Source organism: Hemibagrus wyckioides, linkage group LG15 (assembly GCF_019097595.1).
Source record: "Hemibagrus wyckioides isolate EC202008001 linkage group LG15, SWU_Hwy_1.0, whole genome shotgun sequence".
Classification (NCBI taxonomy): Eukaryota; Metazoa; Chordata; class Actinopteri; order Siluriformes; family Bagridae; genus Hemibagrus; species Hemibagrus wyckioides.
This window is the reverse complement of record NC_080724.1, coordinates 13375001-13402499: the sequence shown is the minus strand read 5'-3', so window position 1 is coordinate 13402499 and position 27499 is coordinate 13375001. Positions and strand designations below refer to the sequence as shown.

Sequence of the window (27499 nt, the reverse complement as noted above, 5' to 3'; positions counted from 1 at the left end):
TGGACCGTTATGAGCGCGAGGAAGGACGCGCGCTCTGGGTTAATTAAGAGGAATGTGTGTGTGAGAGAAGAGAGGGAGCGCGAGCCAGGGAAGACAGACAGCACTTGATTCCATCTTCTCTCCATCCACTCTGTGCACCTGTCCGCGCGCTCGCTGATTCCTCGTCCGTCCTGACCATCCTGCGCGTGCATGTCCTCCACGGAGAAACTGCGTGCGCTCAGCCTTGAGGAGCAGCGCGAGCACCCCGAGGTACGCAAATACACCAACACTCCGTATTACGAGACAGTCTCTCTCTCTCTCTCTCTGTCTGCTTTTTTAATTTTTATTTTATTATTATTAGGCTTTTATTTAGCTGCAAATAAATAACGGGGGATTTTTGGAGTGCGGGCGAACAAACTTCTATACGGTAGAGTCTCGCGCACAGAACTCGTGCTCCTCTATGAAGCAGGAGCTTCTTTTCTGCTCTTTTTATTTATAGCACTTAGAAAAGCAGTCATGTAGACAAAGTACTGCATGTTTAAAAAAAAAGGTAGAACAGAAGTCCGCTTGATGCTATCAGCCCATTCTGTGCTATCACCCCGCTTAATGCTATCACCCCATTTTGTGCTATCACCCCGCTTAATGCTATCACCCCATTCTGTGCTCTCACCCCGCTTAATGCTATCACCCTGCTTAATGCTATCACCCCATTCTGTGCTCTCACCCCGCTTAATGCTATCACCCCATTCTGTGCTCTCACCCCGCTTAATGCTATCACCCTGCTTAATGCTATCACCCCATTCTGTGCTCTCACCCCGCTTAATGCTATCACCCTGCTTAATGCTATCACCCCATTCTGTGCTCTCACCCCGCTTAATGCTATCACCCCATTCTGTGCTCTCACCCCGCTTAATGCTATCACCCCATTCTGTGCTCTCACCCCGCTTAATGCTATCACCCCATTCTGTGCTCTCACCCCGCTTAATGCTATCACCCCATTCTGTGCTCTCACCCCGCTTAATGCTATCACCCCATTCTGTGCTCTCACCCCGCTTAATGCTATCACCCCATTCTGTGCTCTCACCCCGCTTAATGCTATCACCCCATTCTGTGCTCTCACCCCGCTTAATGCTATCACCCCACTTAATGCTATCACCCCGCTTAATGCTATCACCCCATTCTGTGCTCTCACCCCGCTTAATGCTATCACCCCATTCTGTGCTCTCACCCCGCTTAATGCTATCACCCCATTCTGTGCTCTCACCCCGCTTAATGCTATCACCCCATTCTGTGCTCTCACCCCGCTTAATGCTATCACCCCATTCTGTGCTCTCACCCCGCTTAATGCTATCACCCCATTCTGTGCTCTCACCCCACTTAATGCTATCACCCCATTCTGTGCTCTCACCCTGCTTAATGCTATCACCCCATTCTGTGCTCTCACCCCGCTTAATGCTATCACCCCATTCTGTGCTCTCACCCCGCTTAATGCTATCACCCCATTCTGTGCTCTCACCCTGCTTAATGCTATCACCCCATTCTGTGCTATCACCCCATTCTGTGCTCTCACCCCGCTTAATGCTATCACCCCATTCTGTGCTCTCACCCTGCTTAATGCTATCACCCCATTCTGTGCTTTCACCCCGCTTAATGCTATCACCCCATTCTGTGCTCTCACCCCGCTTAATGCTATCACCCCATTCTGTGCTATCACCCCATTCTGTCCACTCAGAAAACCTCCTCCATGGTGCTTTGAATGGTTCAGAGTCATAAGTGAAATTTTTCTTTAAGTGCTTCTAGAAAACTGTTTATTTGCGTTTTACATGAATATTAACATGTTCCCTCAGTGAAACAGAGAAGTATTTACAGTGTGGAGATGAAGCTTGTGATCAGATTGATGTACAGGACACGATACTGTAGTACAGAGTGTGATGATGTGAAGATTCTTAGGGATTTAACCACCGTGTCTTTTGTTTCTTTGAAATACAACACATCTAATTCAGTATAATACAGTACAGAACAATCTTGATCTTGTGTTGAGTGTCTAATACACACACACACCTGTTCTGTCAATGGCTTAAATGGTATTTTTAAGAATATTCCTTCATCCCAAAGAACTACAGAAGCAAATCTAGAAAAAGTAAAAAGTTATTTGCAGACAATTTGCTTTTTATTTAATTAAACATAAGAAGTATCATATCATTTCCAGGCATTAACTTAAACTGTTAAATACAACTTACACAAATAAAATAGTAAATCCAACCCATGCTGTTTGCTTTCAAACGAGCTCAGAGAAACATCCGAGAAACTCTTTTATTAACCAGATCTATTTCCCCTCATTAATCAGCATGTGTAGGATGCCTACAATTGTAAAATAAATAAATAAAAATCCTGTAACACTGTAACTACATGTGACACTGTAATTATAATCACTCTGTAAAATGCATAAACATGTTCTATTGCTTATGTTACACAGGACAGAGGTGTTTTTTAGGTATTAATAGTGTATTGCAAGATGTTAAATAATAACTAAAGAAAAATCACATCAGTTTTGTTTTGAATTAATAATGACACACATCACTGATGTCTAAGTTTTAGTTTTTGCTCATGTTACAGTGCCCTGTTTCCTGTGGCCTGTTATCCCTCTCTCTCTCTGTGTGTCCTTGTTGACTTCACTTTACGATCTGGTGAAGTTTTAGTGACCTAATGTTTTTTTTTGTGTGTGACATGGCGACCTGAGTGTAACGTAGCAACAGTCACTCGAGCACGCATTAATGAGGCTTCTATTCTGCACTGATTCACCGATTCACACTTTAACTTCCAGCTTTAAAGGCTTCACTTGTCACAGAGTTCCAGACGTGGCGCATCCTCAGTTCACTTAGTGACCGGAGAAAAATCCTGCTGGTTCCAAATAAACCAAATCTCTATACTTTATACTCAGGATGTGAATCTAATCTGGCAGGGAGTCGATTCATGATTCATTCATGATTCACTGGTGTTCAACTCGATTCTGAAGTCAATTTGTAAATTTTATATGTTGAGTAACAGGATTTCAATTCAGTGATTCATGCTGATGCTCTTTAAGATCTGTTTACTTGCATATTCTTACAGGTTCCCAGTTTTAGACACGGAACCAGTGCAAAAAGATTTGTGATCATGGAATCAGATCAGTAACCTGCTTTAGTATTAGGTCTATTACATAGTTAGAACATTTTCCTACAAGAAATGTATTTGTTCATCATTCTGTATAACACACCAGAGGTGAAGCATGAGAACAAACACACACACACACACACAATGCATGGAGAATGTGCTCTCTGAAATGACCACAGTAGAGGGAAAAACATACAGAAGAATTGAAAAATAAAGTGTTTCTCATGAGGAAATGTTGCTCCCAGAAAAGTTACACATCTGCGTGTTAGTGTGTATCTGTACAGTCGATGGATAAGGACCTGAATAAAGGCACTGAAAGAAAAATCTGATTACGGTGTACACTTCATTCTCCTGTCTCCTATAAATGGTTGATTATTGCCTACAGAATGGAGTTTCAGGAGTTTTGACTTTTTATTTATGCTACAGTATATTTTAAAGAGAAAAGAAAGGCATGACAGGAATGGTCACGAATCACGTTAAAGACTGAGTGATGATTAATTTTACTGGGAATCATGGAGCCGGAAATCTGCTTTGAAAACTGAGCTGAATTTCACAGGTATATGTATCTTCACTGTGACATGTTTTAATATTATAATGAATTTTAACCCACATAGTGGAATGGAAAACATGTTTGTTTTCTCTAATCACATCATAAATGCTAATAATGCAGATTAAAAAAAATACTACAACAACGGATCAGACCTGCGGAAGTGTTCGACTGTTAAACATCTCCTTTACAGCTGAAAACCAGAGCTGCGTCTCAAACCCCACACTGCAGTACTGAATGGCAGAGTTAGCAGTAAACCTCCTGTGCTAGTGTACTCTGTAGAGTAGTGTGTGGTTTGGGACACAGCACGTCCTCCATGTGCCCTGACTGTGTAACTGAGGAGACTCACTGCATCAGCCCCAGTTTTTCCTCTACGCCCTAAAAATAGTCAGAGCTCTGAGCTATGGAAAGTGTGAAGGCGAAACATACCTGGTTAAAAATAGGCGGCCAAACTGGAGGGGCCTCTGTGTCCGAACACACACACACACACACACACACACACAGACTGAACCCTGACTTGCATCCCAAAAAAGTCATATTTATCAAGTGGCATTAACTAGCCATCTAAGTGAAAGGCAGATATTTGGACATTTATAGGGTTCTTATGACGTTTTGTCACTTCCTGTAGCTACAGTGTAAAGATAAAGATGTTGGTTCTGACAGTAAATGTTTTTTTTTTTTCAACTATATGGAACTTACCCCAAGCCATTTCCTGTAATTACATACTGAAATTGCTGTATACGCATGAGACGTGTGCATTTACCAGGATGCTAGCAGCTAATGATCACAATGCTACATGGAAAGTAAACAGACCCCGGCGTCACGGTATGAACTGACCAACATTGTGACATTATTTTATCATAAAGGATCTCAACTGACTCACTAGCTAAAATATTACAAAGTAATGAGATGTTCTTATGTTGACCTGCTGAAGAGTGTTTCTGTTATTTTTTGTCTGTATTATTTAACAGAGAATCACTCTAACCAGCTTGTTCCCAGTACATGTTAATACATAAACTAGTTAGTAGTAAGTTATTCATTTAAATCATGAAGCTTTCAGAAACCCTCACATTATATCACAACAATCAGGTACTGATGTTTAAGCGGTGAAGTTATAATGATGTAATAAACAGAGTATTTAAGTCATTTGATTAATTGCATGTTTAATAATGGTATTATCATATTGTTACTTAGTGTTTAATTTATTTATGTTTAGATGTTGCAAATATTAATTAGTATTAATGGTAATTATTTTTTGATTCGCTCAGTATGGTGTGTCGGTAGCCGGTGTCTTTAGGACCCAGCATGCGCGTGCACTGAGACACCGAGCGCCTCTGTATAAGAAAGAGAAAAGCGAGCGCTCGAGAGCGCGAGGAGCATTCGCGTGTTGTCTCTGATAGCGCGAGCTCACCGTGTCCGTGTCCACGTTCGCGCAGTTCCGGTACCGGACACCGGGAGTTTCCTGAGCGGTCCAGAGCCGGTCATGTCGGTTCACAGCGCCGGTACCGGAGCCAGAAAGTATTAGTGCGGTGGACGCAGGTGAGGAGCAGAGCGGCTCTTTAAACACACTCATGATTTATTATTCATAAAATGATTTACATACAGTTCTGTTTACATCTAACTTTAACTTTACGTTTAAATTAAACTGTAATATATACCGTGTAATACACTCTACATGCGTACTATTTATATAGTTTATTTAATAAAGAATTAAGAATAATAATTGCCAAATATGTGCAACATTTTTGTACAGATGCCCTATGTATATTGTAATGTGTACTGTTCAGATGTACAGACATTCAGTATTATTAGCAGTTGGTTACATTTATATTCATAGTTTTAGTGGTACTTTCAATTTTATTATTAATAATAATGATTATTAATACTGAAAGTTATATTTCTGTGTTTTACCAATATTTGTTTATTTATTCATTCATTCATTCATTCCTCAAGTGAGTCTTTTAGTTGTTCATTCTCTCAGTGTGTGTGTGTGTGTAAGAGAGAGAGAGAGAAAGAGAGTGAGGGAGAGAGAGAAAGAGAGAGAGAGCACACACTCAGCCCCAGTGTGAAAGGAAAATTGTGTGTGGAGATTTATCGGGTTAAATGGAGGGGAAACTTCACGTCTCGAATGAAACCCAGTCTGCTTGACCCTCCTTGGCGTTTGGCCTCCTGTCGTGTGCAGCTGGAGTAAATTTAGAGCCACATCTTATCAAACAGATGAAGTGACCGTGTCATGTACCTCACTGTTTCTGTATTTATGTGGGAAGTGTGGGTAAGAGAGAGAGAGTGTGAGTGTGAGATTGTGGAGTGTGTGTGTGAGTGAGTGAGTTTAAGATTGTGAGTGTTAGATTGTGGAGTGTCTGTGTGTGAGAGAGAGAGATTGAGGAGTGTGTGTGTGTGTGAGATTGTAAGTGTAAGACTGTGTAGTGTGTGTGTGTGTGTCAGTGTAAGATTGTGGCATGTGTGTGTGTGTGAGTGAGAGAGAGAGATTATACTGTTGATGCTCCACTGTACACACTGACTCTGTGATTACCCCCACCCCAATGTCTATGATTATAATGCCTTTTTAAAATCTTTTGGCTGAACTCCTTCACTCCACCAGCATGCAGAGGTGTGATGTGGTGATGGTGGTGGTGTTGGTGGCAATGGTGGTGGTGATGCTGTTGATGTTCACGGGTGGTGGTGGTACCAGTGGTGGGGTGGTGATGCTGTTGGTGTTTGTATTGATGGTGGTGGTGCTGATGCTGTTGGTGTTTGAATTGATGGTGGTGGTGCTGATGCTGTTGGTGTTTGAATTGATGGTGGTGGTGATGCTGTTGGTGTTTGTATTGATGGTGGTAGTGCTGATGCTGTTGGTGTTTGAATTGATGGTGGTGGTGATGCTGTTGGTGTTTGTATTGATGGTGGTGGTGATGCTGCTGGTGTTTGTATTAATGGTGGTGGTGGTGATGCTGTTGGTGTTTGTATTGATGGTGGTGGTGATGCTGCTGGTGTTTGTATTAATGGTGGTGGTGCTGATGCTGTTGGTGTTTGAATTGATGGTGGTGGTGATTCTGTTGGTGTTTGTATTAATGGTGGTGGTGATGCTGTTGGTGTTTGTATTAATGGTGGTGATGCTGATGCTGTTGGTGTTTGTATTGATGGTGGTGGTAATGCTGTTGGTGTTTGTATTAATGGTGGTGCTGATGCTGTTGGTGTTTGTATTAATGGGGGTGGTGATGCTGTTGGTATTTGTATTGATGGTGGTGGTGATGGTGTTTGTATTAATGGTTGCACTGATGTTGTTGGTGTTTGTATTGACGGTGGTGTTGATGCTGTTGGTGTTTGTATTGATTGTGGTGGTGATGGTGTTTGTATTAATGGTTGCACTGATGTTGTTGGTGTTTGTATTGACGGTGGTGTTGATGCTGTTGGTGTTTGTATTGATTGTGGTGGTGATGGTGTTTGTATTAATGGTTGCACTGATGTTGTTGGTGTTTGTATTGACGGTGGTGTTGATGCTGTTGGTGTTTGTATTGATGGTGGTGATGATGGTGTTGGTGTTTGAATTGATGACGGGGTGCTGATGCTGTTGGTGTTTGTATTGATTGTGGTGGTGGTGATGCTGTTGGTGTTTGTATTGATGGTGGTAGTGATGCTGTTGGTGTTTGTATTGATGGTGGTGGTGCTGATGCTGTTGGTGTTTGTATTGATGGTGGTGGTGATGCTGTTGGTGTTTGTATTGATAGTGGTGCTGATGCTGTTGGTGTTTATATTGATGGTGGTGGTGATTCTGTTGGTGTTTGTATTGATGGTGGTGGTTATGCTGTTGGTGATTGTATTGATGGTGGTAGTGATGCTGCTGGTGTTTGTACTGATGGTGGTGGTGCTGATGCTGTTGGTGTTTGTATTAATGGTGGTGCTGATGCTGTTGGTGTTTGTATTGATGGTGGTGGTGCTGATGCTGTTGGTGTTTGTATTGATGGTGGTGGTGCTGATGCTGTTGGTGTTTGTATTGATGGTGGTGCTGATGCTGTTGGTGTTTGTATTGATGGTGGTGGTGCTGATGCTGTTGGTGTTTGTATTGATGGTGGTGGTGATGCTGTTGGTGTTTGTACTGATAGTGGTGGTGATGCTGTTGGTGTTTATATTGATGGTGGTGGTGATTCTGTTGGTGTTAGTATTGATGGTGGTGGTGATGCTGTTGGTGATTGTATTGATGGTGGTAGTGATGCTGTTGGTGTTTGTATTGATGGTGGTGGTGGTGATGCTGTTGGTGTTTGTATTAATGGTGGTGCTGATGCTGTTGGTGTTTGTATTGATAGTGGTGGTGATGCTGTTGGTGTTTGTATGGTGGTGGCACTGATGCTGTTGGTGTTTGTATTGATGGTGGTGGTGGTGATGCTGTTGGTGTTTGTATTGATGGTGGTGGTGCTGATGCTGTTGGTGTTTGTATTGATTGTGGTGGTGGTTATGCTGTTGGTGTTTGTATTGATGGTGGTGGTGATGCTGTTGGTGTTTGTATTAATGGTGGTGGTGCTGATGCTGTTGGTGTTTGTATTGATTGTGGTGGTGGTTATGCTGTTGGTGTTTGTATTGATGGTGGTGGTGATGCTGTTGGTGTTTGTATTGATGGTGGTGGTGATGCTGTTGGTGTTTGTATTAATGGTGGTGGTGCTGATGCTGTTGGTGTTTGTATTGATTGTGGTGGTGGTTATGCTGTTGGTGTTTGTATTAATGGTGGTGGTGCTGATGCTGTTGGTGTTTGTATTGATGGTGGTGGTGATGCTGTTGGTGTTTGTATTAATGGTGGTGGTGCTGATGCTGTTGGTGTTTGTATTGATGGTGGTGGTGATGCTGTTGGTGTTTGTATTGATGGTGGTGGTGATGCTGTTGGTGTTTGTATTGATGGTGGTGGTGCTGATGCTGTTGGTGTTTGTATTGATTGTGGTGGTGGTTATGCTGTTGGTGTTTGTATTGATGGTGGTGGTGATGCTGTTGGTGTTTGTATTGATGGTGGTGGTGATGCTGTTGGTGTTTGTATTAATGGTGGTGGTGCTGATGCTGTTGGTGTTTGTATTGATTGTGGTGGTGGTTATGCTGTTGGTGTTTGTATTGATGGTGGTGGTGATGCTGTTGGTGTTTGTATTAATGGTGGTGGTGCTGATGCTGTTGGTGTTTGTATTGATGGTGGTGGTGATGCTGTTGGTGTTTGTATTAATGGTGGTGGTGCTGATGCTGTTGGTGTTTGTATTGATGGTGGTGGTGATGCTGTTGGTGTTTGTATTGATTGTGGTGGTGATGCTGTTGGTGTTTATATTGATGGTGGTGGTGATTCTGTTGGTGTTTGTATTGATGGTGGTGGTGATGCTGTTGGTGATTGTATTGATGGTGGTAGTGATGCTGTTGGTGTTTGTACTGATGGTGGTGGTGGTGATGCTGTTGGTGTTTGCGTTAATGGTGGTGCTGATGCTGTTGGTGTTTGTATTGATAGTGGTGGTGATGCTGTTGGTGTTTGTATGGTGGTGGCACTGATGCTGTTGGTGTTTGTATTGATGGTGGTGGTGCTGATGCTGTTGGTGTTTGTATTGATGGTGGTGGTGATGCTGTTGGTGTTTGTATTGATTGTGGTGGTGGTTATGCTGTTGGTGTTTGTATTGATGGTGGTGGTGATGCTGTTGGTGTTTGTATTAATGGTGGTGGTGCTGATGCTGTTGGTGTTTGTATTGATTGTGGTGGTTATGCTGTTGGTGTTTGTATTGATGGTGGTGCTGATGCTGTTGGTGTTTGTATTAATGGTGGTGGTGCTGATGCTGTTGGTGTTTGTATTGATTGTGGTGGTGGTTATGCTGTTGGTGTTTGTATTGATGGTGGTGGTGATGCTGTTGGTGTTTGTATTAATGGTGGTGGTGCTGATGCTGTTGGTGTTTGTATTGATGGTGGTGGTGATGCTGTTGGTGTTTGTATTAATGGTGGTGGTGCTGATGCTGTTGGTGTTTGTATTGATGGTGGTGGTGATGCTGTTGGAGTTGTATTAATGGTGGTGGTGCTGATGCTGTTGGTGTTTGTATTGATGGTGGTGGTGCTGATGCTGTTGGTGTTTGTACTGATTGTGGTGGTGGTTATGCTGTTGGTGTTTGTATTGATGGTGGTGGTGATGCTGTTGGTGTTTGTATTAATGGTGGTGGTGATGCTGTTGGTGTTTGTATTAATGGTGGTGGTACTGATGCTGTTGGTGTTTGTATTGATGGTGGTGGTGCTGATGCTGTTGGTGTTTGTATTGATTGAGGTGGTAATGCTGTTGGTGTTTGTATTGATGGTGGTGCTGATGCTGTTGGTGTTTGTATTGATGGTGGTGGTGCTGATGCTGTTGGTGTTTGTATTGATTGTGGTGGTGATGCTGTTGGTGTTTGTATTGATGGTGGTGGTGGTGATGCTGTTGGTGTTTGTATAAATGGTGGTGGTGCTGATGCTGTTGGTGTTTGTATTGATGGTGGTGGTGCTGATGCTGTTGGTTTTTGTATTGATGGTGGTGCTGATGCTGTTGGTGTTTGTATTGATGGTGGTGGTGCTGATGCTGTTGGTGTTTGTATTGATGGTGGTGCTGATGCTGTTGGTGTTTGTATTGATGGTGGTGGTGCTGATGCTGTTGGTGTTTGTATTGATGGTGGTGCTGATGCTGTTGGTGTTTGTATTGATGGTGGTGGTGCTGATGCTGTTGGTGTTTGTATTGATGGTGGTGATGATGACAGTTGGTCTTTGTGGTGATTGTGTTATTAACTTCATTATAATTGTCAGCTTTTAAAACTGAATTCTGGTTTAATGTGTGATATAGTGTGCTGTGTGCTTTGTGTGTGTTTGTGTGTTACAGGTATCAGGTGTTGATGTGCAGGTGATGGGGGACACATGTTCGCATAAACTCGGCTCAACGAAGCTCCTGAAGCTCCTCATCATCATCCTGCCCTGTGTGTGTGGCCTCATCTGCCTCCTGACACTGCTGCTTGCCTTCACAGGTAACACACACACACGCACACACACACACACACACACACATTATGTCTAATGTCTGACCATGCCATAGTACCTTATGAGAATGTGGCCATAATTTGAAAATATCAGTGCAGTCATTGTGTGTGTGTGTGTATGTGTGTGTGTGTATGTGTTTGGAGTGGTGTCTGTCTTTGTGTGTTGGTGAGTGTCTATGTAGTATGTGTGTGTGTGTGTGTGTGTGTGTGCATGCTCTAATCCATGCTTCACACTCATCATTTGGCTCAATGGGACGAGGTGTGAACAAGTGATGCGAAAAACGAGTGTTAAATAAGAGGCAGTGACGCAAGCTTCCTGTGTGTGTCACCACCCCTCTGTCCTCCTTTAAAACCTCCTACACACACACACACACACACACACACACACACAGCTCATGAATCCATTTTTTATTGCCCTTTAACTCATTTGGACATCTTTCAATCAATCCACTGTGTAGAAGCCCTGCTAATTGTGTGTGTGTGTGTCTAAATTTGTTCCTTCACACACTGAGTCATTCTGAGTTGATGTTATATTAATGTAAAGAAAAAACTGTCTAAAAAACAAACTCAATCACTTCTGATGATGCATGAACAGGCTGTCACACAACACACACACACACACAACACACAAACACACCACACACATACACAACACACAAACACACCACACACACATAAACCAAATACACTGATTGTATGTGTGCTTGTTTTTGGTAATAAAGGTTATTCCCTAAACAGGCTGTCTGTTTCTCTCTCTCTCTCTCTCTCTCTCTCTCTCTCTCTCTCAGTGTCTCTTTGTTTCTCTCAGTCTCTCTCTCTCAGTCTCCCTCTCTTTCTCTCAGTCTCTCTCTCAGTGTCTCTCTCTCTCTCTCTCTCTCTCTCTCAGTCTCGCTTTCTTTCTCTCAGTCTCTCTCAGTCTCACTTTCTTTCTCTCAGTCTCTCTCTCAGTCTCACTTTCTTTCTCTCAGTGTCTCTTTGTTTCTCTCAGTCTTGCTTTCTTTTTCTCAGTGTCTCTTTGTTTCTCTCAGTTTCTCTCTCTCTCAGTCTCGCTTTCTTTCTCTCAGTGTCTCTTTGTTTCTCTCTCTCTCTCTCTCTCTCTCTCTCTCTCTTTCTCTTTCTCTCTCACTCTCTCTCTCTCAGCTTATAAAAGTTCTTATAGCAGTTTACAGTCTTACCACCAGAACATTGTTCTACAGTGTGAAAAAGACAGGAGTGAAAAGTGTGTGTGTGTGTGTGTGTATTTGTGTGTTTGCATGTGTATGAATATGTGTGTGTGTGTGTGTGCGCGCGTGTTTGTGTGTGTGTGTGTGTGAGAGAGAGTGTGTGTGTGTGTATATGTGTGTGTGATTGCATGTGTGTTTATCTGGGAAGCTTTGTTCATTTATTTATGTTCTTGTTTCCATCATTTTAACACTCAGTTATTTTCTCTTCATCTGTAATGTGTAACTGACACTGGTGTGTAACATATGTACTGGTGTAACTGGAGGAGTGCTACTGGAAGAGTTAAGTCTTTTAGCAGATGGTGTTGGAGTGTGTTTTTTGGTGTGTGTGTGTGTGTGTGTGTATGTGTGTGTGTGTGTATAAATATACACTCTCTCCGTGGGCTCCTCAGCTGTTGCTGTATTTATATAGAAGTGACTCGCAGATCTTTTCCTCCCGCTGATACGTCAGACATCTTCACTCCACACATCACTCGTCTTTTCTTCTTTTGTTCTTTATATTTTCCACATCTCTCTCTCTCCCTCTCTCTCTGTCTCTCTCTCACATTGTTCTGCTTTGTCTTTTTTTCTCCTTTTCTTTCTTCTCTCTGCTCTACACTTATATTTTATTTTATTTATCTTTTATAAATCGTTATATCTGTGTTTCTTTAGTTCATGGCTATGATAAAATACTCATTTCTGATTGGTTGGCAAGTTGCTTGTTCTTATAAATTATATATTTTTATTTAAACCTTTATCAATCTAAACAACCTTTAATATATTGTTATAGTTGCTGTATTTATTAAATGCTTTAAATATAAATGATAAATAATAACATTAAATATGAATATAATATAAATATGTGTTAACGTTATATATTAATTGTGTATTCATTGAATTTATAATGATGCTTGGATAATTTATTTATTTGTTTGTATAATTTATTTATTTGATTGTATATATATATGTATGTATATATATATATATATATATATATATATATATATATATATATATATGTATATATATATATATATATATATATTCTTAAAACCTTATTATATTTTTTTAGGAATCATTGGGAATGGGCTGCTTGACTCCAGTGACTCCGCCCCTCTCTCCGCCACAGACGTTTCCATGGCGACACACGTCCCCCTCGTTGCTGTAACTATGGATCGCCTCGCTGACGTCAGCGCCACAGCGACGATATCACATATCACCTCGGAAACGCTTCATCCAGAATCACCTTCCACTGACCCTTTGATCTATGACTCCTCCGCATTTCCATTGGATGCTACACCTACGCCGACTGCTGATTGGCTACTGAGTTTTTCCACTATAAGTGCACTGTCAAGTGTCGAACCCACAAGCACTGAACCAGGTGAGAAACAACTGTGACCATCACAGAAATCTTCAAAGTTCAGATCAGATCCAGTAGTTTATCAGGTTGTAGCGTTGCAGTCTTTTGTGTTGGTTGTGTTTTATTTCCCTGCTGTTGTGTGGGTCAGAAAACGTCCGCTCTGCACGGCTGCTTCTTGTGTATTCGGAAATTTGTGCTCCAAACATAGAAGCATCCACAAAAATGCTAGTGTGGCTAACAGTAAGCGAGACCAGCGCCATGCTTAGCTTCATGGCTAGCCACAAATATGAGGAGAGTCTCGCATGTTTACTTCTATTTTTTAATTTTCTCCTAAAGTATTTTTCTTCCTATAAATATTCTAGCTTTTATACTGAACTCGCACACGTGTGCAGTTTTTGCATGTCTTTTCTACATGATGTCTTATTTATAATGTGCAGTAATGTCTTGTAGTTCAGAGCTCTAAAACAGCTTTGAATACCTCAGAGTGAGAAACAGTCCACCAATCAGAGCTCACCTCCCACAGACAACAGCCAATCAGAAACCGTCCCTCATTAAGCTAGAGGACCAATTACACATTACACAGTGTATATCAGAAATCTCATATTTACACAGACACACTCACACACACACACACACACACACACAGACTATTAGATGTCTGATTGGTCTACTGCTCTGTCATCATTTCGAATCTAATCGATGTGCCTTTGTCTTAATCAGCTAAAGTCTGACTGATTCATTTCACTTGATCACACACACACACACAATTGCAATTCTGCACTTCACACAACTTTTTAAGTTACTCAAATCCTACAATCCAACCCTACAATCTGCTTCATCATCTCTCTCTCTCTCTCTCTCTCTCTCTCTCTCTCTCTGACTCTCTCTCTGTCTCTCTCTGACTCTCTCTGTCTCTGACTCTCTCTGTCTCTCTCTGCCTCTCTCTGTCTCTCTCTCTGTCTCTCTCTCACTGTAGCTGTAAATCTAATTTATACTGTTTGTTCCTGTGATTTGCAGGTGATGCACTTTCCTACATTAGCATTCATTCTGCCAAAATGGCAAAGGACACTGTCTCTATCCTCCTCTCTCTCTCTCTCTCTCTCTCTCTCTCTGTGTGTGTGTGTGTGTGTTGAAAGACAGGAGATGGAGAGAAAGTATGTTTTTGTCCTTAGTCAGAGGGTACAGTCGCGACAGTGACTAGAATCTTGATCTGTTTGTGTGTGTGAGAGAGAGATAGAGAGAGAGAAAGAGAGTGTGTGTGTCGGTACTGACCTCTAAATTGTGGAACGCAGTGTCTTTGCAGTATGTCCTTGTCTGCACAAACGGACAGCATAACGATTAGTCAGAGCGACGTGTGTGTGTGAGACTGAGAGACTGGACATCTCACAGCTTTGACTTTATCATCACACACACACACAGACACACACACATTAAAGTGAATGTCCCTTTTACCCTAAATGTTCTTTACTTTTGTACTGGAGCTATAAGGCTATGTAGCTGAAGTGTGTGTGTGTGTGTTTAGGTGCCTGCTATGATATCACAGAGGCTCAGTGTCACATGTTGCCATATAACCGGAGTGGTGTGTTGCCGGGGGCGATGGTGGTAAAGCATGGAGAGATGGAGATGTTCCTGCGCTTCTTCACGTACCTGAACAGACTAAACTGTTACTCACACATCATGCTGTTCGGCTGCACCATCGCACTGCCACAATGTGTCACGGATGGGGGCAACACGTGAGTGTGTGGGTGGTACCTATGGAGGGTGGGGCCAGTGGAGGGTGGGGCAAGTGGAGGGTGGAACCAGTGAACCTGAGTCTCATTACTGTCCTTCTCAATATATTGATATGGTGTGTGTTTGTGTGTTTGTGTATGTGTGTGTTTGCATGTGTGTATGTGTGTTTGTGTGTGTATGTTTGTATGTGCGTGTGTGTTTGTGTGTGTGTGTGCAGGCGTGTGATTTTACCGTGTCAGTCATTCTGCGAGGCGGCGAAGGAGGGATGTGAATCTGTTCTCCAGATGTTTAACGCCTCCTGGCCTGACTTCCTGCGCTGCTCACAGTTTCTCAATGTCACCACGGTAACACCTGGAGTCACGCCCACCTGCTACACACCACGCCACGCCAAGGGCCGTGCCTGTGAGACTCACTCTCACACACAAACATACACACACACATACATACTGGATGTTGTGCATATAATTTCTGTTACACTGTTAAGTTTGGTTTGTGTGTGTGTGTGTGTGTGTTTGTTTGTCCACAGCTGTGTGTGGAGGCACTGACAGCTTCCTCTGTGCAACAGGAATTTGTGTTTCACAGAAACTGGTGTGTAATGGGTTCAACGATTGCGATGACTGGAGTGATGAAGCCGACTGTGGTATGACACACATACACACACACACACACACGTCTCTAACATTCACTGTTCTTTTTTGTTCTTTCTTTTTCTTTTGTTCTCTCTGTTGCCTTTGATTGACGTTTTTAACAATTCCGCTTTATTTGCACGACCGTTAAAGCAGCTGGATTTGGAAATTCAAAATGTAGCTCATGAAAGAAACGCATAAAATGTGGGCATGCTGAAGCTCACACACACACACACACACACACACATACACACACACACAAAGAGTCACCATATGTAATGTATTACAGGTTCATATGTAAATATAACATAAGCAGTAGATTGATCAGCATCGTGTTTATTACGTGTCTGATATTTTGGTCGTAAGAATGAAATATTTTATGGCTGAATATGAACAGATTTTTGTTTCTAAAGACAAAGAATGGAAAGAATGTTATTGTTTATTTTGGTTAATATTATTATTATCTCTTTTTATCACACATCCTCAAATCATTCACTTTTTACTAACAGTGATATTTATTCTGTTCATGTGACCTGCAATTTTAAATAATTAAAAATACATGACAAGAGTCTCATGTGTTTATGCTGAAGTGTTATGAAAAGTCAGCTGTATAATCCGTCAGTAATCTCAGTACTGTGTGAGGTTCTTACTCTGAAAGTTATGCTTCAGTGAAACTGTGAGCTTCTCCTGATTACTTTCTCCATGTCTCAGTGTGTTCAGAGAAAGAGTTCAGGTGTGGAACTGGCCGCTGTGTCAACGCTTCTCTGCTGTGTGATGGCTATGACGACTGTGGGGACCTCAGTGACGAGCACAACTGCAGTGAGCACACACACACACACACAAAAGCTAGTGCAGAACAAGCTACTTGTAAAGTTTTTGTCCTTATATATGAGCTTTGACCGTAGAGTGTGACCCAGTGAAGGAGCATCAGTGTGGAGATGGACGCTGCATTCCTCTGGAGTGGCTCTGTGATGGAGACCATGACTGCCTGGACAAGAGCGACGAACTCAACTGCTGTATGTCTGAGTGCAGGATTATCCTCTTCTTCATGTCCCTAGAAACCATGCTTTTACCTGCTGGTCCTTATAAATACTGTGTGTGTGTGTGTGTGTAGCGTGTAAAGCACAGGGATTGTTGGAGTGTAAAAATGGACAGTGTATCCCCAGTGCTTTTCGCTGTGATGGTGAGGAAGACTGCAAAGATGGCAGCGATGAAGAAAACTGCCCAAAACAGCTGCGTGAGTCTCTCTCTCTCTCTCACACACACACACAGTTGTTTCCATTGACCTTAAGTTGCACACATTTCTGGAATTCTTTACACTGTTGTAGTAGCTGCAGTCTTTAACATGTAATACATACTTACATACCTAAAATGCATACACACATGTGTGCATAAACACACACACACACACACACATCAGAGGTTGTGATGACATACCTGACATACTGCCTGAATCTGAATAGCTCAAACCTGTTCACTGTCATCATCCCGTCTGATTCTTTTATTTTGGGATGTAAATTCAGTCTCAATCTGACAGTGTTACACACACACACACACACCAGCAACATAATCAGACTACAGTCATATTCATGATTGAGGCTTAAAGGTGAAAAACCTGTCAAATTCCAAATAGATTTGTTCTCAGTGCTGATACACTGACCCTGAGAAACAGATACACACCAATTCCTGGGAAAATACAGCATGATCAGCTGTAACCACATTACACACACTTCCTCCTCCCTCTTCCCATCGGACATATCGTTTAAATGTGTACAGTAATATGTGGATCTTTTGGAAAAACTGAGCCTGGTGTTTTTGTGTAAATGAGTAATTTGATTCTTCTGCTTGTTTGTTTCTGTCTTTCAGTTCATGGCTCATGTCCTCCAGGTCAGCCCAGCTGTATTTCCACTTCCTGTTCTCCTGGTTGTAGTGGTGGTGGTCCCTGTGAGCCACGCAACACTAGCACTAACTGCAGTGAGCAGACACACACACTCACACAAACACACACACACACACACACAATAGCTGACATTGATTAGCTCCCTGTTTTTCACTGGTCATTTATCTGGTAACGTTAACATACTAGTGGACTTAGGGACTTTGTGTGTGTGTGTGTGACAGGTGGCTGTGAGCCAATCTCACTGGAGCTGTGTATGAACCTGCCTTACAACACAACACGGTTTCCAAACTATCTGGGCCACCAGTCTCAGAAGGAGACTTCAGTGAGCTGGGAGTCGTCCCTCTTCCCTGCACTCGTTCAAACCAACTGTTACAAATACCTCATGTTCTTCGCCTGCACTGTCCTCGTGCCTAAGTGTGACCTGTTTACACACCAGAGAGTGCCACCATGCAGGTGTGTGTGTGTGGTCCTGTCCTCATAAGCTCTGACTGTATCCTAAATGCCGATGACCCTCTTTGTTTTGAATTCCCGTTGTCTAAAAAACATCATCCACAGAGACACAAAGGCCTCAGGTATTCAGATAAGTCTGAGTTATACGATGATATGGTAAACCCTCTGTACCTTTAGATGAGGCCTGGCTACACCTTTACATAATATATAACCTGCTATATGGTGTGTGTGTGTGTGTATGTGTGTACACAGGTCTCTCTGCAGGAGCTCTAAGGAGCGGTGTGAGTCGGTGCTAAGCATCGTGGGACTGCAGTGGCCTGAGGAAATGGACTGCACTCACTTTCCTGAGGAAGGACAAGAAGACACACCCTGTCTTCTTCCTGACCCTGATGTAGAAGGTTAGTGTGTACGTTAGTGTGTAGAACCCCTAAGTTTTATGTTATGTCATTTAAGCTTACTGCAGGTGTGTGTGTGTTGATGACAGAATGTTCACCCAGTCACTTCAAGTGTCACTCAGGACGGTGTGTGCTGTCCTCCAAACGCTGTGATGGACACAAGGACTGCGACGACGAGAGCGATGAAGACCACTGTGGTAAGTAAACACGCACACATACGCCCACACACACTACGTATCACCCCACACAAGCACACACTGACTGTTGTGTTGTCATGCTGTAGGTTGTAGAGAGCGTGGACTGTTCGAATGCCCCTCAGATAAATCCTGCATTAAGAACTCGATGATCTGTGATGGCTTTCCGGACTGCAGCCTCCTGGAGGACGAGAAGAACTGCTGTAAGAGACAGAGGGACATACGGATGGCGTGATCTTAAAAACATGCATATTGGAAAACTGATGGATGTGTGTATGTGTGTGTTCTAGCGGTATGTAATGATAACGAGCTGGAGTGTAATAATCACGAGTGTGTGCACCGAACTCTGTGGTGTGATGGGAGGAAGCACTGCACAGACAGCTCAGACGAGTGGAACTGCGGTGAGACCTTCATCTTTATCCATCTATGTTCATTAATTTATCTATCCATCCCTCAGTCTATAGCTAGTTTCAGTGTGCGGTATATATGTTAGATGTATGCTAGATGATACCCAGCTAAGATCCTCTATCAGAGGAACCCATCAGCAGCAGGAGCAGTTGATCACCATCCAGTCCCACTTCTATCTGTTGCAAAAGATCAAGAGTTATGATGTAACTGAGGTTCAGGAAAAAAAAGGATCACATTTGAAGCTCCACTTTTGTCTCTCTGTCTCTCTCTCTCTGCAGTCTCTCTCTCCAGCTCTGTGTTGTTGGTCAGTAAGACAGCGGTGGATTATCAGGTTTGTGCTGATGAGTGGAACCTGGAGCTCAGCACCATCGCTTGCAAGCAGCTGGGTTTAGGGTAAGGTCAGTAGATAATAGAACACAGACACACACACACACACACACACATATATATATATATACATCAAATGATATATCAAATCTTTGGAGTTAAAAAAAAAATTATTGAAAAGTTGATTGGATATGTAATTTATTCACTGAGTTTGTGTGTGTGTGTGTGTGTGTGTGTATAGAGCTCCTCTGTCAACAGAAGTGGTGGAGGATGTGTACATCTCTGGCAGGAGGCGCTGGCTTCATGTTCATCCTGACTGGAGCCTCCGTAACAACACCACACTGCAGGGACTACTGGAGAAAAGAGGGTGTGTGTGTGTGTGTGTTTGTGTGTGTGTGTGGCCACACCCTCTTTATACCATTACATTGTAATGTAGATTTGTAGCTGTCATATAATGTGTGTGTGTGTGTGTGTGTGTGGTCTTTTCTCTCTTTAGTCATTCCTGTCACTCACGAAAGAAGATTGCTCTTCAGTGCACTAGAGGCGGTAGGACACACACACACAAACACACAAAGCACATCTCACCAGACATTTTGTGTGTGTAATTATGTTTTGTGTGTGTGTGTGTGTGTGTGTAGAATGTGGGCGCAGGCCTGCAGCACGGATGGTGAAAAGAATTCTGGGAGGTCGTACAAGTCGTCCAGGTCGCTGGCCGTGGCAGTGTTCTCTACAGAGCGAGGAGAGCGGCCATATCTGTGGCTGTGTCCTGATTGGAAGGAGGTGGGCTCTCACTGTGGCCCACTGCTTCGAGGGGTGAGAACACACACACATACGCACACACACACGCGCACACACACACACACACACATTTGTACATTTGTGTGTGTGTGTTTGTAGACGAGAGAGTGCAGATGTGTGGAAGGTGGTGTTGGGGATCAATAACCTGGACCACCCATCCATACACACTCAGACTCGGAGTGTGAAGAGTGTGACGGTTCACTCGCGCTACAATCGTGCGGTGGTCGATTATGACATCAGCATCATCGAGCTGGATGAGGATGTGCACATCAGCAGCCATGTACGACCCGTGTGTTTACCTGAGCCTGGACACACACTCACTCCCGACACCTACTGCTATATCACTGGCTGGGGACACATGGGCAACCGCAGTGAGTCTCACACACACACACACACACACACACACACACACACACACACAGCAGAACTCATAAACATCTCTCTCCCTCTCTCTCTCTCTCTCTCTCTCAGTGCCCTTTAAGCTGCAGGAGGGCGTGGTCAGGGTGATCTCTCTGTCTCAGTGTCAGTCATATTTTGATATGAAGACCATCACGTCCCGGATGCTTTGTGCGGGTTATGAGGCTGGAACCATTGACTCCTGCATGGTGAGTGAGTGTGTGTGTGTGTGTGTCTGTGTGTGTGTGTTTGTGTGTGTGTGTGTGTGTGTGTACCTGCTGTACCATCATGCCACCCTAAGCTATGACATGTTTTTTGTCCTCAATTCCATTAAAATGTGTTTATATTGTATATGAAATGTATTTCTGTAATAATCTGTGTATGTAAACATACACTATATTGCCAAAAGTTTTAGGACACCTTTTTAAATAATTGAATTCAGGTGTTGTTTTTCAGGAGTTGGCTTGGTCCCTTAGTTCCAGTGAAAGGAACTCTTAATGCTTCAGCATACCAAGACATTTTGGACAATTTCATGCTCCCAACTTTGTGGGAACAGTTTGGGGATGACCCCTTCCTGTTCCAACGTGACTGCACACCAGTGCACAAAGCAAGGTCCATAAAGACATGGATGAGTGAGTTTGGTGTGGAGGAACTTGACTGGCCTGCACAGAGTCCTGACCTCAACTTGATAGAACACCTTTGGGATGAATTAGAGTGGAGACTGAGAGCCAGGCCTTCTTGTCCAACATCAGTGTGTGACCTCACAAATGCGCTGCTAGAGGAATGGTCAAAAATTCTCATAAACACACTCCTAAACCTTGTGGACAGCCTTCCCAGAAGAGTTGAAGCTGTTGTAGCTGCAAAGGGTGAGCCAACTCCATATTACATTCATATAAAGGCATTAATTCCGCTCTAATTCATCCCAAAGATGTTCTATCAGGTTGAGGTCAGGACTCTGTGCAGGCCAGTCAAGTTCCTCGCTCATCCATGTCTTTATGGACCTTGCTTTGTGCACTGGTGTGCAGTCATGTTGGAACAGGAAGGGGTCATCCCCAAACTATTCCCACAAAGTTGGGAGCATGAAATTGTCCAAAATGTCTTGGTATGCTGAAGCATTAAGAGTTCCTTTCACTGGAACTAAGGGACCAAGCCCAACCCCTGAAAAACAACACCTGAATTCAATGATTTGGAGGGGTGTCCAAACATTTGGCAGTGTAGTGTATTTGTAACGTGTGTGTGTGTGTGTGTGTACAGGGTGATAGCGGTGGTCCGTTGGTGTGTGAGGACCCTGATGGTCGCTGGACTCTGTATGGCCTGACCTCATGGGGCTCGGTGTGTTTCTCCAAAGTGCTTGGACCCGGTGTGTACGCCAACATCACACACTTCACTGAGTGGATCAGGAGACAGATCTACTTGCACACCTTTCACCTAGTCTAGGACACACACACACACACACATACACACCTGTAATGGAAATGAAGAGGGAAACATTGAATGTGTTATCTAATCATTCCAGAAGGAAATGTGTATCTGTGTTTGTGTGTGTGTGTGTGTGTGAAAGAGAGAGAAATATTGTGACTCCTGGGTCTTAGAAGTGGTCTTTTAATCATATGCATTTCAAATATGCCACTTTGTGTGTGTGTGTGTGTGTGTGACAGAGAGAGAGGTAATTATTGACTGTTAAATGTTGCTGCTATCTTTGTTACCTGTTGCCAAACTGCCACAGTAGAAATATTATTGTTGAAAAGTGTGTGTGTGTGTGTGTGTTGTGTTTGTGTGTGTGTTTGGGGTATGTGTGTGTGTGTTGTATTTGTGTGTGCGTGTGGTGTGTGTGTGTCTGTGTTTTAGGTTTCTCAGTATTATCTCACCGTTCCCTTCACTCTGCTGAACCAGCTTTAAATTATTTTTATCTCTGATTTTGTATGTGTGTGTGTGTGTATGTTATGTGTTTTTCTCTGCCTATTAATCTCAATGTTGAAACTGTATACTTGTGTCACCTAAGGAATTGAAAGAAAATCATGAGTATGTGTATGATTGTGTTTGTGTGTTAATATTGTGTGTGTGTATGAATGTATGTATGATTGTGTGTGTGTCTGTGTGTTAATATTGTGTGTGTGTATGAATGTATGTATGATTGTGTGTGTGTCTGTGTGTTAATATTGTGTGTGTGTATGAATGTATGTATGATTGTGTGTGTGTCTGTGTGTTAATATTGTGTGTGTGTATGAATGTATGTATGATTGTGTGTGTGTGTGTGCGTATGTGTATATGTGTGTGTGCGCATATGTGTTTGTGTGCATATGTGTTTGTGTGTGTATGTGTATATGTGTTTGTGAGTGGGAGGGATGTTTGTGTGTGTGTCTGTGTGTGTCTATGTGTGTGTGTGTGCGTATGTGTTTGTGTGTGGGTGTGTGTGTGTGTGCTTGTGAGTGTGTGTGTGTTTGTGTGTGTATGTGTATATGTGTTTGTGAGTGGGAGGGATGTTTGTGTGTGTGTCTGTGTGTGTCTATGTGTGTGTGTGTGCGTATGTGTTTGTGTGTGGGTGTGTGTGTGTGTGCTTGTGAGTGTGTGTGTGTTTGTGTGTGTATGTGTATATGTGTTTGTGAGTGGGAGGGATGTTTGTATGTGTGTGTGTGTGTGCGTATGTGTATATGTGTCTGTGTGTGTGTGTGCGTATGTGTATATGTGTGTGTGTGTGTGTATATGTGTTTGTGTGTGTATATGTGTTTGTGAGTGGGAGGGATGTTTGTATGCATGTATGTGCGTCTGTGTGTATGTGCGCGTATGTGTTTGTTTGTGTGTGTATGTGTTTGTATATATGTGCTTGTGAGTGGGAGGGATGTTTGTATGCATGTGTGTGTGTGTATGTGCGCGTATGTGTTTGTTTGTGTGTGTATGTGTTTGTGTGTGTATGTGTATATGTATTTGTGAGTGGGAGGGATGTTTGTGTGCGTGTGTGTGTGTGTGCGCGTATGTGTTTGTTTGTGTGTGTATGTGTTTGTGTGTGTATGTGTATATGTGTTTGTGAGTGGGAGGGATGTTTGTGTGCATGTGTGTGTGGGTATGTGTGTATGTGTTTGTGTGTGAGTGTGTGTGTGTGAGTGAGTGTGTGTATATATATGTGTGTGTGTCATGTACACTTATAGATCAGTGCTTTGAGGTTTTAATGCAACATTCCGTCCACAATGTTGTGTTTTGTAATTTTTTTAAAACTATTTTTCTACTGCTTTTCTATGTGTGCACATGAACCTGGTGAAAGTGTGAAATATAACTTTCTGTATTTTTAATGATGTATTATATCACCTGTACGCCACTGTGTAGAGATATACACCAGTAAAGTTTATGTAACAATGTTGAAAAAATGAAAACAGTGGATTTGTATTTCTCAAATAAAACACACAGAGCATTGTTCTGGTCTTATTTCTCTTTATTATTATTATTATTATTATTATTATTATTATTATTATTATTATTATTATTATTATTATTATTATTTATTTATTTATTTATTTGCTGTAAATCTTGTATAAAGGATTAAAAGGTCTGGCTGGGGTAGCTCAGTAATTACACTTCTGTTCTAGTGACACTCTTTCAACTGACACGGAGGTCATGTAAGTAAATCATGTGTAATATTTTATTTTGATTTCATTATTCAAGGCCTACTGTGGTTATTATTATTATGATGGTGATGGTGATGATGATGTAGGGTTTTTTGTGTGACTACCTTGTATTTTATTATAAAATTTTCTGTACTGCATAGAATTCCCCTGAAATTGGGTGTTAAAGCATCATAAATATAATGAATCAATATACACAGATCAGGCATAACATCCTGAGCAGTGAGAAGTGAATAGCACTGATTATGTCCTCATTATGCCACCTGTTATTGGGTGGGATATATTAGGCAGCAAGTGAACATTTAGAAGTTAGAAGCAGGAAAAATGGGCAAGCGTAAGGATTTGAGCGAGTTTGACAAGGGCCAAATTGTGATGGCTAGACGACTGGATCAGAGCATCTCCAAAACTGCAGCTCTCGTGGGGTGTTCCCGGTCTGCAGTGGTCCAAGGAAGGAACGGGGTGAACCAGCGACAGGGTCATGGACAGCCAAGGCTCACTGATGCACATGGGGAGTGAAGGCTGGCCCGTGTGGTCCAATCCAACAGATGAGCTACTGTTGCTCAGATTGCTGAAGAAGTTAATGCTGGTTCTGATAGAAAGGTATCAGAATACACAGTGCATTGCAGTTTGTTGTGTTTTGGCAGCAAAAGGGGAACCAACATAATATTAGGCGGGTGGTCGTGTTATGCCTGCTCGGTGTAAACTGTAAATCTCTTCGGAATCTGGAGCAGAACTTGCACTTGTGTGTGATTTATGACCAGTCCACCAGGGGGCAGCAGAGCAACAGTTTCTCACCGTTACTCTCTCTACGACAGAAACGGTTGTGTGTTCAGGAGGAAACTGATGGATAGAGCTGGAAAAAATGTAAACACAGAGGAAACATTAGAGCAAGTTCTGTCACATTAACCATCTGTAGTTCAGGACTGAGGAAAGTCCAGTGGCTGGTCAGTCTGGAGTTAGTGAAGCGTCTTTGTCCTCATTTAAATAAACCAGATCACACAATGGATCTCCAAAAGATTTACACCAAAACCTAAAAATTTAAAATATTGTGAGAAAGGTGCGAGTTTTAAATACCAACAAATTTGATTTCAAGGACAGTTTTAGCCAAAGAAGTCTTTAGTGTAATAAATAAATAAATATTTAACATAGTAAGTGATTATTGCTTTTTATTTCTACACCTGTGTTACTATATAGATTAAATTGAAATGACTTCTGCTTGTTTTTGAGTAATTTATGTTTTAATTAATGTTAATGATGCAGGTTTCCATGTTATAACAGGTGCATTAAACTCACTGGCTTTGTTTCAAGGTTCAAGGTTTAAGGTTCAAGGTTTTTTATTTGTCAACTCCACCATATGTGCAGACATACAGAGGAATCGAAATACCGTTTCTCTTCTCTCTCATCAAATGTTTACATTGTCAGTGCAGTCAGTTTTAGGCCCTTCTTTGTTTTTCTTTCTCTTGTGCAAGTGAAGTGTAAACTCTCTGGAACATTTTCCACTAGATGTTGGATTGTGTCTGTGGGGATTAGCAATCTCTCATTAGTGAGATCAAACTCTGCTGTTGGTGAGGAGGTCTGGGGTTCAGTCGGTGTTCAGTGGGGTTGAGTCAGAGTCAGTGCTCTGTGCAGGACACTCCATTAGAAACATAACAGATGAATTTTTTTTAGAGTAAATCTTTAACCTTTAAACATGGAAACACAACGTGCAGCTTTCTGGACCGCAGGGATGAGGACGAGGATGAGGATGAGGATGGTGTTTATTATCCTCTTTTATGAGTGTGATTTAGCTACTGTTATCAACATAAATGAATGTGATTATCATAAATGATGTGTTATCCAAGAGGTTCAGGGTGGGGACTGTGTGTGTGTGTGTGTGTGTGTGTGTGTGTGTGTGTGTGTGTGTGAGAGAGAGAAAGAGAGAGAGAGAGACCTATAGTGTCAAATGTCATATTTACTCACTACTGAAAGAGAGAGAAAGTGACAACAGGAGGGAAGAAGAGAGATGAGAACAGAAAGAAGGTGAGAGAGCTCTTGAGGGGATGAAGTAGAACAAGAAGATAAGCATGATGAAGATGATAAAGAGGGTGATGAAAGTGATGATGATGATGATGACGATAATGATGAAGGTGATTGATGATGATGATGATGACGAGGAAGGTGATGATGATGATGATGATGATGATGGTGGTGGTGGTGCTGAAGGTGATGATGATGGTGGGGTGGTGGTGGTGCTGACAGTGATGATGATGGTGGGGTGGTGGTGGTGCTGAAGGTGATGATGATGGTGCTGAAAGTGATGATGATGATGATGGTGGTGGTGCTGAAGGTGATGATGATGATGATGGTGCTGAAAGTGATGATGATGATGATGATAATGGTGGTGGTGGTGGTGCTGAAGGTGATGATGATGATGATGATGATGATGAAGGTGATGATGATGTTGATGATGATGATGGTGCTGAAAGTGATGATGGTGATGATGATGAAGATGATGACGGTGCTGAAAGTGATGATGATGATGGAGGTGGTGGTGGTGGTGCTGTGTTGTGATTGACTCTCTGAATGTGTGAATTCTTTAGTTGCTCAACACCAGGCTCTCTAATAAGAAGGGGAACTAATCTAGTGCACTATGTAGGACAGTAGTGTGTGTGAACAGTTTAGGACGCAGACCTCTCCTGCGCTCTGAGCGCGCGCCTTCACCGGGAGCAGACCAGGAGTGTGTGCGTGAAGCAGCACGTGATCTTTGCCCTCTCTGCAATCCGAGTTATTTGTTTGTTTGTTTTTATTAATTGTGTGTATTGTTTAGTGTGAATGATGTCATCCGCCGGTAACGCGTCGTTTCTCCCCTCCGCTAACTTCACCAACCGGTTCGCGCAGCCTCCGTGGCGCGTGGCTCTGTGGTCGCTGGCGTACAGCTGCGTGCTGGTGGTCGCCGTGTTCGGGAACTTGGTGGTTATCTGGATCATCGTGGCGCACAAGCGCATGCGGACGGTCACCAACTACTTCCTGCTGAACCTGGCGGTGGCGGACGCGGCTATGGCGGCGCTCAACACACCGGTCAACTTCGTGTACGCGGCGCACGGGGACTGGTACTTCGGGGAGGCGTACTGCAAGTTCCACAACTTCTTTCCGGTGGCCGCCGTGTTCGCCAGCATCTACTCCATGACTGCTATCGCTGTGGACAGGTGTGTGACACACGCACACACACACACACACACGCTGCAGTGATTCAGTTGTGCTTCGCTATAATGGCGTTCCTCAGGTTTCTTCAGTGTAGACCCACAGCGTAGAGAGTTTCCCTTTACAGAGAGGGTTTCAGCTAGAACCTCTTTATAAAGCACAGAACCCTTCTTTCTGTCCTGTTCTGTCCTCGAACCCATATTTCTGAACACGTCCTATTATAGCAGAACCTGGG

At 42.8% G+C, this 27499-nt stretch overlaps 2 protein-coding genes across 2 annotated transcripts in view; both read left to right on the top strand.

Moving 5' to 3' along the window:
- The first annotated feature begins 39 nt into the window (after positions 1-39).
- On the top strand, positions 40-23869 carry corin (corin, serine peptidase). Its single transcript, XM_058410705.1, has 22 exons — positions 40-249; positions 10530-10671; positions 12955-13263; positions 14765-14975; positions 15191-15375; positions 15500-15613; positions 16311-16418; positions 16505-16615; positions 16714-16836; positions 17466-17573; positions 17721-17952; positions 18202-18347; positions 18434-18541; positions 18628-18741; positions 18829-18939; positions 19225-19339; positions 19515-19640; positions 19770-19819; positions 19912-20086; positions 20171-20442; positions 20543-20676; positions 21722-23869. Exons 1-22 carry the CDS (start codon positions 190-192, stop codon positions 21902-21904), a joined length of 3237 nt encoding a protein of 1078 aa, XP_058266688.1. The 5' UTR covers positions 40-189; the 3' UTR covers positions 21905-23869.
- A 2907-nt stretch (positions 23870-26776) lies between these two features.
- LOC131366339 (neuromedin-K receptor) overlaps positions 26777-27499 on the top strand; it is a 6611-nt gene continuing 5888 nt past the window's right edge. The window contains exon 1 of the mRNA XM_058410734.1: positions 26777-27269. Within this exon, the coding sequence (XP_058266717.1) occupies positions 26896-27269 (374 nt within the window). The 5' untranslated portion in view covers positions 26777-26895. The remainder of the gene's footprint in view (positions 27270-27499) is intronic.